General features: G+C 42.5%; 1 protein-coding gene across 1 annotated transcript; it reads left to right on the forward strand.

Moving 5' to 3' along the window:
* Positions 1 to 3757: 3757 nt before the first annotated feature.
* On the forward strand, positions 3758 to 5199 carry LOC118363084 (uncharacterized protein C21orf140 homolog). The gene has a single exon (XM_035743801.2). The coding sequence runs from the start codon at positions 4258 to 4260 to the stop codon at positions 5014 to 5016; it is 759 nt and encodes a 252-aa protein (XP_035599694.1). The 5' UTR covers positions 3758 to 4257; the 3' UTR covers positions 5017 to 5199.
* Positions 5200 to 15975: the final 10776 nt, after the last annotated feature.

Consider the following 15975-nt stretch of genomic DNA (forward strand, 5'->3'; position numbering starts at 1 on the left):
TACAAACAGAAAACCACATTTTCGTATCCTACAAATAGAAATTGAACTGTATTTTAAGACGGTTAAATGCTCTACTAACAAAAAAGCTGTTAGAATTGTAAGTATATGCAAGTCCCTTAAGGTCCTTGTGTAATTGTAATGTGATATTGTACCCCCTAGCTCGATTGTCTATTGTTTGTAATCCATGTATGCTTGTGTGCCCTCATGTGCTTTATGTATTGATTTGATATAAAAAATAAATAAAAAAAAATGTAAAGTGTGTGGCAAGGCTCTATGTATTCTATAGAGGCTTCCTGTTTATATGAGTTGTTATGTTTGGTGTATGGCATTAATAAGAACGGAATACTTAGTGCTTACTTAGGGCTTGGACGATATATCTTTATTTTGATATCTTTATCCATGCAGTGCATCTACCAAAGTAACAAGCACAGCCAAACTGCATACTTTATAACTCATTATACTCTAATTGTACTTGTCTACCAACTACTGTAATACTCATTTGAGGATTGGACTTTTGTAGGTAGTGTAGCAGGAAGACAGTTTACTTCTCATTCTCAACCCTCTGGGTATAATTCATTTGGTGTTGCCATCGTTGCCTGGAAATCAAGGCTAGGGTATAGTCCACTTTAAGTGCCTTCTTTCTCAGGTTTATATAGAGAAAGTGGCATGTTGGATTGTTAATTAGGTTGCTTGCTGGTTGATGTCAGACGGCTAATACACTTTAGTTGCATGCTGAACCAAAGTCAAATGAAATGAGACGTTTGAATACACTTCAATACAAATTACACTAGAGTGTGTACCACTAAAACGTGATGGCGCCAATAGGGTTTTAGTATTCATACTCTTTTCCATTCCTATATCGTTCAGTAATTTATCCTTTTTCACTGGCTCAGCCATGTTTTACACAGCGATGCCTCACTTTTTTCAATCCAATCTTATCAATTCCTATTCAAATTAATCAAAGGTAAAGTAATATTGTAATGTGGATTAATATAATATACATACACGTCCTAATATTTTCTAGTAATTCAATATTTTGTATGGCTTTGTTTTTGCTAGAATTCTTTGAATTGGGAGATTATCATTATACTGTATGTCGTTGGCAGAGTGATGTAACTAAGTCTATACACAACTTTGTAAAGAATTAACATGCCCAACCTTTTGATGAATGTAGCCTTGCATGAACATTTTCTAGAAAGTAGATTTCTATCAATATGTCTTTTGTGCATCGCCTCGGTTGTAATCTTGCTAAGACGAGAAGAGCTGAGGAGGAAAAGGTGATCATTAAGATAACTTCCCTTTCTCAGAGGTCCCCAGCCGGCCTCTCAGATCATTAAGATAACTTCCCTTTCTCAGAGGTCCCCAGCCGGCCTCTCAGATCATTAAGATAACTTCCCTTTCTCAGAGGTCCCCAGCCGGCCTCTCAGATCATTAAGATAACTTCCCTTTCTCAGAGGTCCCCAGCCGGCCTCTCGGGGAAGGAGAAGATGGAACTGATTGAGTTAGAAAATAGACTTGATAATACATTTAGATTAAATAAACTGGATAATATATATTGATTAAATAAACTGGATAATATATTAATTAAAGTTCAAACCCCCGAGCTGACAAGGTACAAATCTGTCGTTCTGCCCCTGAACAGGCAGTTAACCCACTGTTCCTAGGCCGGGACTGTAATTGGTCCATTCAACAACAGAGCGATACAAACCTTGTATTCATGTAAGGGATCTGTGGCAAAACATAAGTAGATTTATATTTGTACACATTTATGAAGATTTTACACTTATGGAGAGCTGTATGGCTTGGATTCTTTACCTACGATAGAAATAAGTTGAAACAATTTTACTTAATTTCATTCTTTTGGCCAAATTTCATATTCACAAATATAAATTTAAAAAATAAAACACATTTTCTTACATTACAAAAATAATTTGAACTATATTTTAAGACAAATACTCTACTAACAAAAAAGCTGTTACACTTATAATTGTATGTATGTCACTTATGGTCCATGTGTAATGTGATATTGTACCCCCTAGCCCAATTGTCCTGTGTATATTCTTTATATATACTTGTGTTCCTCATGTACTTTTTGTATTGATTTGTTATTAATAATAAAAAATAAAATAAAAATACGTATGTGTGTGTGTGTGTGTGTGCGGGGGGGTTACGTTGGGGGTATTTGTCATTGGCTAGAATAGTCCCACCTGATCTCGCCTCACTTCCTTCTTTGAGGACATGTATTTCCATTGTTAAAGCGGTCACTCAACCATTTTGTCAATCTAATAGATCATCTTTGGCCATACATTAACTTTCAATAAGGGACTTTAACCGGTCGCGGCTGCTTTATCTTTTTCTTCATCCTATCAAAAATAGTTTTCTCTATGCTCAAATCTATGCTCAAACCAGTTATCCATATTTTATGTCTCCCAAGGCTACACACACAGAACCAAGAGAGAGATTTTATCAACCCTGACCAAAACAGAAGTAATGTGGGAAGGATATGGACATTTCTGTGGTTTTAAAGGGGAAATGGCACAGATCCTTCTTTCCAAAACCACCCCAGACTTTCTGTGACGTTCACACGTTAGGCCTATGTGACACCCGAAAGGTGATATTGTCATTTAATTCCATATTTGGAGTTGTTCATTAATCTAAACATCCTCTTAACTCTAAATGTAATTTTATGACCGATTCATTGAACTCAAATAGCCTATAATAATATATTACATTTTTATAGTGCTTTTCATAGACGTAAAGCATTTCAAGAGCAAAAAACAAACAAGCAGTATACTGTATCAGGTCAACCAATAGAGTCCAAGTCTTTCAGTGCCGCATCCTCTGCAGATGGAGAGGGTCAGTTCAGGGCTTGAGCGGAGGGAGCTGGTCAGAGGATGGTAGATGATATTGATGGAGTCTTCTGATGATCTTGTAGAGGGCAAGTCTGGGAACCAGCCTGACTCTTACAGCCACCCTCTTCCACTCTGTGTAACACCACTTGGGTGATGTCTCAGCAGCTCTGGGTGCCAGAAAGCTCACCACACAAGGATCAGAATAGTAGCCAGTCGTCCTCACTATGAGCCCTCTGCCTACGCTCTGTCTCCCAGTCTCCTCGCTCTTCAGGCAACTCCTCAAATTATGTTAGCAGAAGATCAGAAATTGGCAGCTAGGTGAAACAAAAAAAGATGGTACTCTGTCCAGATGCATTTTTTCAAAAAGAGATATTAGCCAAAGAGTGTTAACCTATCAGTCAATCTGCAAATACTTGGCTCAAAAATACCAGATATAGGTAATAAAAACTCAAATTTTATCTAAAAACTAAAGCGCTGATTATAAATCAACAATTAAAATCAACTCAAAATATTTAAATATGTACACATTTACAGCTCTGTGCTCAGGCTGCAACCTGGTCTCAGAGCATTTGATATTATCCTGTACGTAAATCTGCACTACTCAATTTAATATGAAACTGTATGTTACGTTTAATATGGTATATATCCATTTTTGAATATCCATCACTCATTTCATATGATATGTTACAAATTACAATTGATATTATATGTTATGAATTTGCTAAATACACAATATGTTAAGAATTTTCAAAACGTTACATATGTTACGAATTCTAGCTAGGCTAGAGGTTAGTGTTAAGTTTAGGAGTTATGATAAAGGGTTATGGTTAAGGTCATGGGAAGGGTTAGCTAAAATGGTTAAGGTTAGGGGAAGGGTTAGCTAACATGTTGCGAAGTAGCAAAAAAGTAGTAAGTTGTTAATTAGCTAAAACGCTGAAGTTGTCCATGATAACATTCAAACTCACAAACTTTGAGTTGCTAGACGTTACCATTATGCCCACCATTATGCCTTATTAAGAAACAATCTGTCTTATGTAACCATACCAAACATAACATATGATAATACTTTTAGTGTCCCGGATTTACGTATACTATGTTGCTTCTCGTCTATGAGACCAGGCTGAGGCTGTTATTAGGGTGCCATGACAACTATAGAACTCATATGCTTGAAATATGGAAATACATGGAACCTTGAATCATGATTATTTAATCTTCTGATTTAATCAAGCCTATTGTTTTCCTGTTCTATTTTGGAAAGAAGTTTAGGTGACAAGCTGATGGGACTATGGGCTATATATAGGTAACAAGCTCTGCTCAAATGACGGCTATATTATGACGCACCTTAGAACTTGTAAATGTGCGCCAGAAGAGTACTCTGTCCTAGACCTATCCAAAAGGCCCGAGGATGCGCCTCAAGCTGCGGAACCTTCTACAGTTCATGTGGAACAGGAGGTCCAACAGCGGGCCCCAATGTGTGCCATACATCCGCGACATCAGACAGCTGCAGAGCGAGGGGTTCTACCGAGTTTATCTCGGTGAAACCGAGTTTCCAGAGGGTCTGATCACTGGTGACATCTCCGCGGCAACGGACGCCTCTAGCAGCAGACACAGCTGGAGCGTAATCCACGCGGGAGGTCAGAGAGGATGGGTTCCATGGAATTACAAACTACTGTTCCACTGTAAAGGTGTCTCCTCGCTGCAGCCTTCAGGGGAAATATTTGAAGAGTTGTGTGGCAGTTTAAGGAAGAACTACGGGAAATGTGCAATAGTAGTGAACAATCATAGCTGGAGGTCACCAAGGAAAGTTGACGATTGTAACTTCGCAGGGTACATTCATCACCTGCCCGAGGCCCCGGTGGATCTCATACCTATGAGCTGCTGCCCGACTTTGGCGCGCGCGTACGGACACGAGCTTATTCAAATCCCGTTCCAGTGCGCGCACCTGTGCCCTCTGAACAGCGTTTGGTCCACGGTGAAGTGGTTTGCGACCAACGACCATGGGAAGTATTCGGAGGCCATTTACGACCGTGACACTCTACATAAATACGTCTATTGGAATGAGCTGATGGAGGGAGCTCTGAAGAAGATGACCAAGAGGAAATGGGAGGAAGCATTGTCTCGAGTTAGGAAGAATGAGAATCATTACATAAATGACAAGCAGTGACAACGGTTTCATTCAGACTATATAAAAGAGATGCACATGACATTGGCTAAGGGACTTTTTGTTTGTTTGTTGGTAAAAGTATAGTTTCCAGGTATCGTGAGGTTAGTGCTATGGTCTCTGCCAAAAGGTCTGAACCATTATGGCACAGGATAATGTGCTCACCCCATACTGCAATGTTATTGATTCAAGCAAGGTTCCTGCTCCTTCTCAATCACAACTGTACATTACGAAATGCTATGACTCATTAAGATTCACAACCAAAATAGAATTAAATAACACTTGTTACAGATTATCAATGTATTTAGAATCAAAGGAATGCAATGAATTTACAACCAAATCACATGTTCAGACGGAGAAACATGTTTTAAATAGGCCTGGATATTAACATACACTACCGGTTACATTTTTAGAACACCTACTCATTCAAGGGTTTTCTTTAAAAAAACTATTTTCTACATTGTAGAATAATAGTGAAGACATCATGAAATAACACATATGTTATCACCCTTTACCTTGATGACAGCTTTGCACACTCTTGGCATTCTCTCAACCAGCTTCATGAGGTAGTCACCTGGAATGCATTTCAATTAACAGGTGTACCTTGCTGAAAGTTAATTTGTGGAATTTCTTTCCTTATTGCGTTTGAGCCAATCAGTTGTGTTGTGACAACGTAGGGGTGTATACAGTAGATACACCTATTTGGATTATTCTATAATGTAGAAAATAGTAAAAATAAATCAAAACCCTTGAATGAGTAAGTGTTTTGACTGGTAGTGTATGTAGACGAGGTGATTCATTTAATCAAGGTTTTTTTAAGACACCAATTTATTACATCTTTAAAAAATAATAATGTTTAAGCTGCATTTCTAGAACAGTTTCACATGTCATTCAACATAGGTTGCTCTGGTAAGTAGCTGTAGGACATTATCATGGTCAGTCAGAATTTCTCTTTCCTCCAACAAAAATGCTGCCATACAATGTATCTCAATAGTCCACAGTACCCTCATCCCCTCACATCCACAGTACCCTCATCCCCTCACATCCACAGTACCCTCATCCCCTCACATCCAAACTATCTTCATCTACACTGATCTGTAACTGGACTGGTTGAAAATCAACACCCCCCAGACTGGAATAGAGGATTGGTCAAAGCAATATGGCAAAGTTTATCCTGTTTTCTCAAATCAGTGCAGATGGAAAGACGATGAAAGGATGGAGAGATGAGAGGAAGCCCATTTAGACCACTGTCGACTGGATCTCTTCGCTGCTTCAGTGTGTGGTCAGGTGGATCAGACGTTTCCTCCTACGATCCTCCTCAGCAGTGTGGCCAGACCTCATTTAGAGATCTGTAATGGCGTATTCTCCTCCTTGTTCTCTATGTACAGTCGTGCAAAAAAGTATTTAGTCAGCCACCAATTGTGCAAGTTCTCCCACTTAAAAAGATGAGAGAGGCCTGTAATTTTCATCATAGGTACACTTCAACTATGACAGACAAAATTAGGAAAAAACATCCAGAAAATCACATTGTAGGATTTTTAATGAATTTCTCTGCAAATGATGGTGGAAAATCCCACCTTTGGGATGAATTGAACGCTCCTCTATGTTTCCCCTTCATAATAACAGCACTTTCAGTTGACCGGGGCAGCTCTAGCAGGGCAGAAATCCCCTTCATAATAACAGCACTTTCAGTTGACGGGGGCAGCTCTAGCAGGGCAGAAATCCCCTTCATAATAACAGCACTTTCAGTTGACAGGGGCAGCTCTAGCAGGGCAGAAATCCCCTTCATAATAACAGCACTTTCAGTTGACGGGGGCAGCTCTAGCAGGGCAGAAATTTGACAAACTAACTTGTTGGAAAGGTGGCATCCTATGAAGATGCCACGTTGAAAGTCACTGAGCTCTTCAGTAATGGCAATTAACGTTATATTTCCAATGTTTGTCTATGGAGATCGCATGGCAGTGTGCTCGATTTTATACACCTGTCAGCAACAGGTGTGGCTTAAATAGCCATATTCACTCATTTGAAGGCATGTCCACATACTTTTGTATATATAGTGTAGCAGCTAACTGACTGCTGCCTGAAACAGCCAGCTAACGTTAGCTGGTTATTCATTTCAAGTGATGATCATTTACCTGGTCCATTTTGCAAGCGAGCGATTTATCCGTTAAAATGCATGTCTTTAATTTGTCAAATTCCCCAGTGAAGGCTAAATGACAGACTTCCACATTTAAAACAGTCTGCTCCATTACGAACGATAGCTAGCTCAACTCACTATGCGGCAAATTGAACTGAAATAAACAGCAACATGCCTCAGGGAATTACCTAGGTTCTATTTCCGGGTTAAGTGCGGTTAAATGGAGGTTTCATAATAAACGCCTCCAGCAGAATGGTGGGAATTTTGCTCCACGATTGGTGGAGGGACCGGAAAAGCTGCGCTTTGGAAAGTGTTTTAAAAAATGATGGGAATGACTGAAATTCCAGTGTTGGTGGAAGGAAACGTCACAGTTGTATCAAGTAAAGAAAAAGCAAATGTCCTAGGTGGTGCGTTTGAAGCTGTTCATAGATGTGAGCACCTGGGTGATGAGAGTAAGAGGAGACGTGGGGAGAAGTTAAACGAGAATGGATATGTTTTAAAGAGAACGGGGGAGTCAGGAGATGCTATGGATGCAAAGTTCTCTATGTTTGAGATGCCAAGGGTGTTGGAGGGCTGCAGGTGGACTGCTCCTGGAGAAGATAGGGTGTTATGTCATGTTTGAGCATGCCATGGACAGTATGTTGGAAGCATTATTAGGGTTGTATAATAGGGTGTGGAAGACTGGGTTGATACCTGCTGGGTGGAAACATGCAGTGGTGTTGCCGTTTGTAAAACCAGGTAAAGATCCCTTGGGGCTGTCAGGTATAAGGCCCATTGCACTGACGTCCAACATGTTAATTTGGAAAATTTGATAGTGAGTGGGATGATGTATCTCTTGGAAGTCAGGGGTTTGATGAGCGTAGCACAGAGTGGGTTCAGGAGAGGGTGGTCTGCCATGGATTCCCTGGTTACAGTTAGTGCAGAGATAGCCAAGGGCCTGACAATAAAAGAGGATGACTATTGTGTATTTTGACATGTGGAATGAAGGGTTGTTGATCAAGTTGAGTGCATTGTGCTTTGGGGGACGTCTGTGTAACTGGATCATGGACTTCCTGTTCGATCGAGTCATGCGGGTGGGTTCAGAATTGTCAATGAGGTTTGAAGTGGACAATGGTACTCTTCAGGGAGGTGTGGTTTGTCTGGTATTGTTAACCCTGATGATAGATTACATATTTAAGGAGGTGGGACAGGGAGTGGGTGTGGCCTTGCACGCCGATGATACATGCAAGAGAAATGGGAATGTGAAATATGTGATGAGGAAGATGCAAGAAGCTGTGGGAGTTGTGGAAGATTGGTCTTTAACATGGGGGTTTAGCATGTCTGTGGCCAAGTCCTGCTTTATGGTGTATTCTAGGAGGAAGGTTAAAGATGTTAGGCTACACATGTGGTCAGGACATGCACTACCGGTCAAAAGTTTGGACATACCTACTCATTCAAGGGTTTTTCTTTATTTGTATTATTTTCTACATTGTAGAATAACAGTGAAGACATCAACACTATTAAATAACACATATGGAATCATGAGGTAACCAAATAAGTGTTAAACAAATCAAAATATATTTTATATTTGAGATTCTTCAAATAGCCACCCTTTGCTGTCATCAAGCTGTCATCAAGGCAAAGGGTGACTATATTTGAATTTAGTTTAACAATTTTTTTGTTTACTACATCATTCCATATGTGTTATTTCATAATTATGATATCTTCACCATTATTCTACATTGTAGAAGCTAGTAAAAATAAAGAAAACCCTTGAATGAGTAGGTGTTCTAAAACTTTTGATCGGTGGTGTAGGTAGGGTGTGTTGGTAGTTTAAGTATTTAAATATGTGGTTTGATGAGAGGCTTACGTGGAGGAGACATGTTGAGCATATTGAAATGACGTTTTGGAAGGTGTTGAACCTCACCTTTTTAGATCATTAGAGAAATTAGTTCTCATTTACAACTGCGACCTGGTTATGATCGGGGGTTGGATAGTTTTGCGCGAATGCTACCATCAATCCACAGTTTCTGGTTGGGGAATGTTTTAATAGTTGCTGTGGGTATGACATCGCCGATGCACTTGCTAATGAACTCGCTCACCGAATCAGCGTATTCATCAATGTTGTTGTTTGACGCAATGCGGAACATGTCCCAATCCACGTGATTGAAGCAATCTTGAAGCGTGGAATCAGATTGGTCCGACCAACGTTGAACAGAACTGAGAGTGGTAGCTTCCTGTTTTAGTTTCTGTCTATAGGCTGGAAGCAACTAAATGGAGTCGTGGTCAGCTTTTCCGAAAGGAGGGCGGGGGAGCCTTATATGCATTGCCGAAGTTAGAATAAAAATGATCGAGGGTTTTACCAGCCATGGTAGCACAATCGATATGCTGATAGAATTTAGGGAGTTTTGTTTTCAGATTAGCCTTGTTAAAATCCCCAGCTACAATGAATGCAGCCTCAGGATATGTGGTTTCCAGTTTACATAGAGTCAAATAAAGTTAGTTCAGGGCCGTCGATGTGTCTGCTTGGGGGGGAATATGTTTGGCTGTGATTATAATCGAAGAGAATTCTCTTGGTAGATAATGCTGTCGACATTTGATTGTGAGGAATTCTAAGTCAGGTGAACAGAAGGACTTAAGTTCCTGTATGTTGTTATGATCACACCACGTCTCGTTAATCATAAGGCATACACCCCCCCCCGCCCCTCTTCTTCCCAGAAAGATGTTTGTTTCTGTCGGCGCGATGCGTGAAGAAACCAGCTGGCTGTACTGACACCAATAGCGTGTCTCGAGTGAGCCATGTTTCCGTGAAGGCAAAGAACGTTAGTCTCTGATGTCTCTCTGGAATGCTACCCTCGGATTTCATCAACCTTGTTGTCAAGAGACTGGACATTGGCGAGTAGTATGCTCGGGAGCAGTGCGCGATGTGCCCGTCTCCGGAGCCTGACCAGAAGACCGCTTCGTCTGCCCCTTTTACGGCATCGTTGTATTGGATCGCCGGCTGGGATCCGATCCACTGTCCTGGGTGGTGGGCAAAACACAGGATCCGCTTCGGGAAAGTTGACGTTGCTCTTATATCCAAGCAACACTCTCCTCAACAACGCCGGATTCCTGCCGTAATCCCTAGACCACTATTTCTGATCTTCACAGCTAGCTTGCACCCAGTACCGAAGCTATCTCTGAGGCCCACCTCCCGGCCTACTCAGCTGTTCACCCGAACCCCACTCATACACGGCTAGAGCCCAATACTCCACCAGATCCTTGCTGTAAACTCTGGACCTTGGCTAACGCCACTGCCACGAAGCTAGCACCAGTTACCCGTGAGCCAGGCACATCTCCCTGCAAGCAAACTAAATTCTACAATACCTCTTTCGCCATCTGGCTTGGATTCTCTGTCGACGGCTTCCCTGTTCCATCTACTGCTGCCTCCTGGACGCTATGATCACTTGGCTACATAGCTGATGCCTGCTGGACTGTCCATTAATCACGGTACTCCATTCTGTTTATTTATGTTTTATCTGTCGGCCCCAGCCGCAAACTCAGGCTCTGTGTGAAGTTAATCCAACCCTCTCTCCCGAGTCATCGCCATTTTACCTGCTGTTGTTGTGTTAGCTGACTAGCTGTTGTTGTTTTAGCAAGCTCTCCCAATCAAGACCTGCGATTACTTTATGCCTTGTCTCTCTCAAATATCAATATGCCTTGTATACTGTTGTTCAGGTTATCATTGTTTTAGTTTACAATGGAGCCCCTAGTTCCACTCCTCACACCTCTGATACCTCCTTTGTCCCAACTCCCACACATGCGGTGACCTCACCCATTATAACCAGCATGTCCAGAGATACAACCTCTCTTACCATCACCCAGTGCCTGGGCTTACCTCCGCTGTACCCGCACCCCACCATACCCCTTTCTGCACATTATGCCCTGAAAATATTCTACCACGCCCATAAATCTGCTCCTTTTATTCCTTGTTCCCCAACGCTCTAGGCGACCAGTTTTGATAGCCTTTAGCCGCACCCTCATCCTACTCCTCCTCTGTTCCTCGGGTGATGTGGAGGTAAACCCAGGCCCTGCATGTCCCCAGGCACCCTCATTTGTTGACTTCTGTAATCGAAAAAGCCTTGGTTTCATGCATATCAACTTCAGAAGCCTCCTCCCTAAGTTTGTTTTACTCACTGCTTTAGCACACTCTGCCAACCCTGATGTCCTTGCCGTGTCTGAATCCTGGCATAGGAAGGCCACCAAAAATTTGGAGATTTCCATACCCAACTATAACACTTTCCGTCAAGATAGAACTGCCAAAGGGGGAGGAGTTGCAATCTACGGCAGAGATAGCCTGCAAAGTCCTGTCATACTTTCCAGGTCTATGTCCAAACAGTTCGAAAATCTACTTTAAAAAATTAATCTCTCCAGAAATAAGTCTCTCACTGTTGCCGCCTGCTACCGACCCACCTCAGCTCCCAGCTGTGCCCTGGACCATTTGTGAATTGATCGCCCCCCATCTAGCTTCAGAGTTTGTTCTGTTAGGTGACCTAAACTGGGATATACTTAACACCCCGACAGTCCTACAATCTAAGCAAGATGCCCCCAATCTCACACAAATCATCAAGGAACCTACCAGGTACAACCCTAAATCTGTAAACATGGGCACCCTAATTGACATTATCCTGACCAACTTGCCCTCCAAATACACCTCTGCTGTCTTCAATCAGGATCTCAGCGATCACTGCTTCATTGCCTGTATCCGCTACAGGTCCGCTGTCAAACGACCACCCCTCATCACTGTCAAACGCTCCCTAAAACACTTCTACGAGCAGGCCTTTCTAATCGACCTGGCCCGGGTATCCTGGAAGGATATTGACCTCATCCCGTCAGTTGAGGATGCCTGGTCATTCTTTAAAAGTAACTTTCTCACCATCTTAGACAAGCATGCTCCGTTCAAAAAATGCAGAACTAAGAACAGATATAGCACTTGGTTCACTCCAGACCTGACTGCCCTCGACCAGCACAAAAACATCCTGTGGCAGACTGCAATAGCATCGAATAGTCCCCGCGATATGCAACTGTTCAGGGAAGTCAGGAACCAATACACGCAGTCAGTCAGGAAAGCAAAAGCCAGCTTTTTCAAGCAGAAATTTGCATCCTGTAGCTCTAACTACAAAACATTCTGGAACACTGTAAAGTCCATGGAGAACAAGAGCACCTCCTCCCAGCTGCCCACTGCACTGAGGCTAGGTAACACGGTCTCCACCGATAAATCCGCGATAATCGAAAACTTCAACAAGCATTTCTCAACGGCTGGCCATGCCTTCCTTCTGGCTACTACAACCTTGGCCAACAGCTCCGCCTCCCCCCCGCAGCTACTCGCCCACGCCTCCCCAGCTTCTCCTTTACCCAAATCCAGATGTTCTGAAAGAGCTGCAAAACCTGGACCCATACAAATCAGCTGGGCTTGACAATCTGGACCCTCTATTTCTGAAACTGTCCGCCGCCATTGTCGCAACCCCTATTACCAGCCTGTTCAACCTCTCCTTCGTATCATCTGAGATCCCCAAGGATTGGAAAGCTGCCGCGGTCATCCCCCTCTTCAAAGGGGGAGACACCCTGGACCCAAACTGTTACAGACCTATATCCATCCTGCCCTGCCTATCTAAGGTCTTCGAAAGCCAAGTCAACAAACAGATCACTGACCATCTCGAATCCCACCATACCTTCTTCCGCTGTGCAATCCGGTTTCCGAGCCGGTCACGGGTGCACCTCAGCCACGCTCAAGGTACTAAACGATATCATAACCGCCATCGATAAAAGACAGTACTGTGCAGCCGTCTTCATCGACCTGGCCAAGGCTTTCGACTCTGTCAATCACCATATTCTTATCGGCAGACTCAGTAGCCTCGGTTCTTCTAATGACTGCCTTGCCTGGTTCACCAACTACTTTTCAGACAGAGTTCAGTGTGTCAAATCGGAGGGCATGTTGTCCGGAACTCTGGAAGTCTTTATGGGGGTACCACAGGGTTCAATTCTCGGGCCGACGCTTTTCTCTGTATATATCAATGATGTTGCTCTTGCTGCGGGCGATTCCCTGATCCACCTCTACGCAGACGACACCATTCTGTATACTTCTGGCCCTTCCTTGGACACTGTGCTATCTAACCTCCAAACGAGCTTCAATGCCATACAACACTCCTTCCGTGGCCTCCAACTGCTCTTAAATGCTAGTAAAACCAAATGCATGCTTTTCAACCATTCGCTGCCTGCACCCGCACGCCCGACTAGCATCACCACCCTGGATGGTTCCGACCTAGAATATGTGGACATCTGTAAGTACCTAGGTGTCTGGCTAGACTGCAAACTCTCCTTCCATATCAAACATCTCCAATCCAAAATCAAATCTAGAGTTGGCTTTCTATTTCGCAACAAAGCCTCCTTCACTCATGCCGCAAACTTACCCTAGTAAAACTGACTATCCTACCGATCCTCGACTTCGGCGATGTCATCTACAAAATAGCTTCCAATACTCTACTCAGCAAACTGGATGCAGTTTATCACAGTGCCATCCGTTTTGTTACTAAAGCACCTTATACCACCCACCACTGCGACCTAGTCCGCTGGCCCTCGCCAGACCCCCTGGCCCTCGCTACATGTTCGTTGCCAGACCCACTGGCTCCAGGTCATCTACAAGTCTATGCTAGGTATAGCTCAGCCTTATCTCAGTTCACTGGTCACGATGGCAACACTCACCCGTAGCACGCGCTCCAGCAGGTGTATCTCACTGACCATCCCTAAAGCCAAAACCTCATTTGGCCGCCTTTCCTTCCAGTTCTCTGCTGCCTGCGACTGGAACGAATTGCAAAAATCTCTGATGTTGGAGACTTTTATCTCCCTCACCAACTTTAAACATCAACTATCAACTATCTGAGCAGCTAACCGATCGCTGCAGCTGTACATAGTCCATCGGTATATAGCCCACCCAATCTACCTACCTCATCCCCATACTGTTTTTATTTGATTTACTTTTCTGCTCTTTTGCACACCAGTATCTCTACCTGCACATGTTCATCTGATCATTAATCACTCCAGTGTTAATCTGATCAATTGTAATTATTCACTCCTATGGCCTATTTATTGCCGACCTCCTCATGCCTTTTGCACACAATGTATATAGATTTTTTTTCTTCTACTATGTTATTGACTTGTTTATTGTTTACTCCATGTGTAACTCTTGTGTTGTTGTCTGTTCACACTGCTATGCCTTATCTTGGCCAGGTCGCAGTTCCAAATGAGAACTTGTTCTCAACTAGCCTACCTGGTTAAATAAAGGTGAAATAAAAATATCCAGTAGTTCCTCCTGTATGTAATAAAACCTAAGATTACCTGGGGTACCAATGTAATAAATTACACATGGAAGTTATATGAACATGTTTTAATGTAGAAATGTGTAGACCCATATTAAGTATAAATAATCACACAATAAGAGAAACAGAATGTGATCTTGCATGATCAGGATGGTGAAACGAGGCCAACACCACTTTCCCTTATGTTCCCATACAGAACAGGCAACCCAGGGCCAGACCACTCTGTTGGTGTTGAAAGCAGGACAGGTGAAGTTTGATGGACAGAAGCAGCGTTACTTCAATCAGAACATCCTCCTCACAGCCCAGGCTTCTCCCACCAGTGACCAGCCTGTCTGGAAGATCGCCAGTGACTGTTTCTGCTTCCAGGACTGGAGTAGCTGAGGCCTACTTTTATCTTCTTTCAGGGTCGTATTCATTAGGGCACACAATGGCAACGGGATACGAAACAAGCGTTTTATTTTACCAACAAGCAAGTTTGTTAAGAACAAATTCTTATTTACAAGGACAGCCTACACCGGCCAAACCCAGACGACACTGAGCCAATTGTGCGCTGCCCTATGGGACTCCCAATCCCGGCCGGTTGTGATACAGCCTGGATTCAAATCAGGGTGTTTGTAGTGACTCCTCTGGCACTGAGATGCAGTGCCTTAGACCGCTGCGCCACGTTGGAGCCCAATAATAACACAATAGAGAAGTTGGACAAGTTTCAGTCTGTTTGGTACCTAATGAGTACAACCCTGCTTTAAGATGTTTGGTCTTTTTGTATACCACCATCTACCAGTCTTATAATAGTTGGTAAATATGCCCTTTCTTTGAAGTTACACTGTGTATGTTAATGAAGGTACTGTGTACCTAAAGTCTTTTGTAATAAAATAAACACAACAAAGTAGTCAGAAATACAATGATTTATTCACCACCAAAGCACGTGGAATGAAATAACTGTTTATATCTTACTAGTCTCATAACATTACTTTCAGTATTCAGGTAACGAAACATAAAATGCTATTTCCCATGTGGTCATTGTTCTAGTCAATTTAAATGTGTGCTGTAGTACAGTGGGATGTAAACCTCTGTTCCCATTCTGAGAGAGTGTGAGCAAAGTTATGGCAGCCTAATGAACTGCATGTTCTGTGGAGTTAAGGTGCACACAGACGGATACGGTTTAAACTATTCATAATGTTTAACGAATACATTTAACCTGGGGAAAACATGCCGAATAATATAGTGACACATTTGGTGCGACATATGCTGAGGAAAACAAACCAAATATCATGTTTGATAGGGAAAGAATGTATTGAAAAGTAAAATAAACCGAATTGTTCAAATCTCAATGCTTATTTTGTCTAACAAAATATGACTTGGCTCTTCTCAATGGATGGATGTAACGTTCTTCATAAATATAACCTGGAACTGGGAAGTGAGAGCTCTGGAAGGCACAATAATGTCACTATTGCCATCTTACCACTAGAGGGCAGCAGAACTATATAATTG

This window comes from Oncorhynchus keta, chromosome 30 (assembly GCF_023373465.1).
Source record: "Oncorhynchus keta strain PuntledgeMale-10-30-2019 chromosome 30, Oket_V2, whole genome shotgun sequence".
In the NCBI taxonomy this organism is placed as follows: Eukaryota; Metazoa; Chordata; class Actinopteri; order Salmoniformes; family Salmonidae; genus Oncorhynchus; species Oncorhynchus keta.

Coding starts and splice junctions, on each gene's coding strand:
- LOC118363084 (XM_035743801.2), top strand. CDS start 4,258: ATGCGCCTCAAGCTGCGGAACCTTCTACAGTTCATGTGGAACAGGAGG.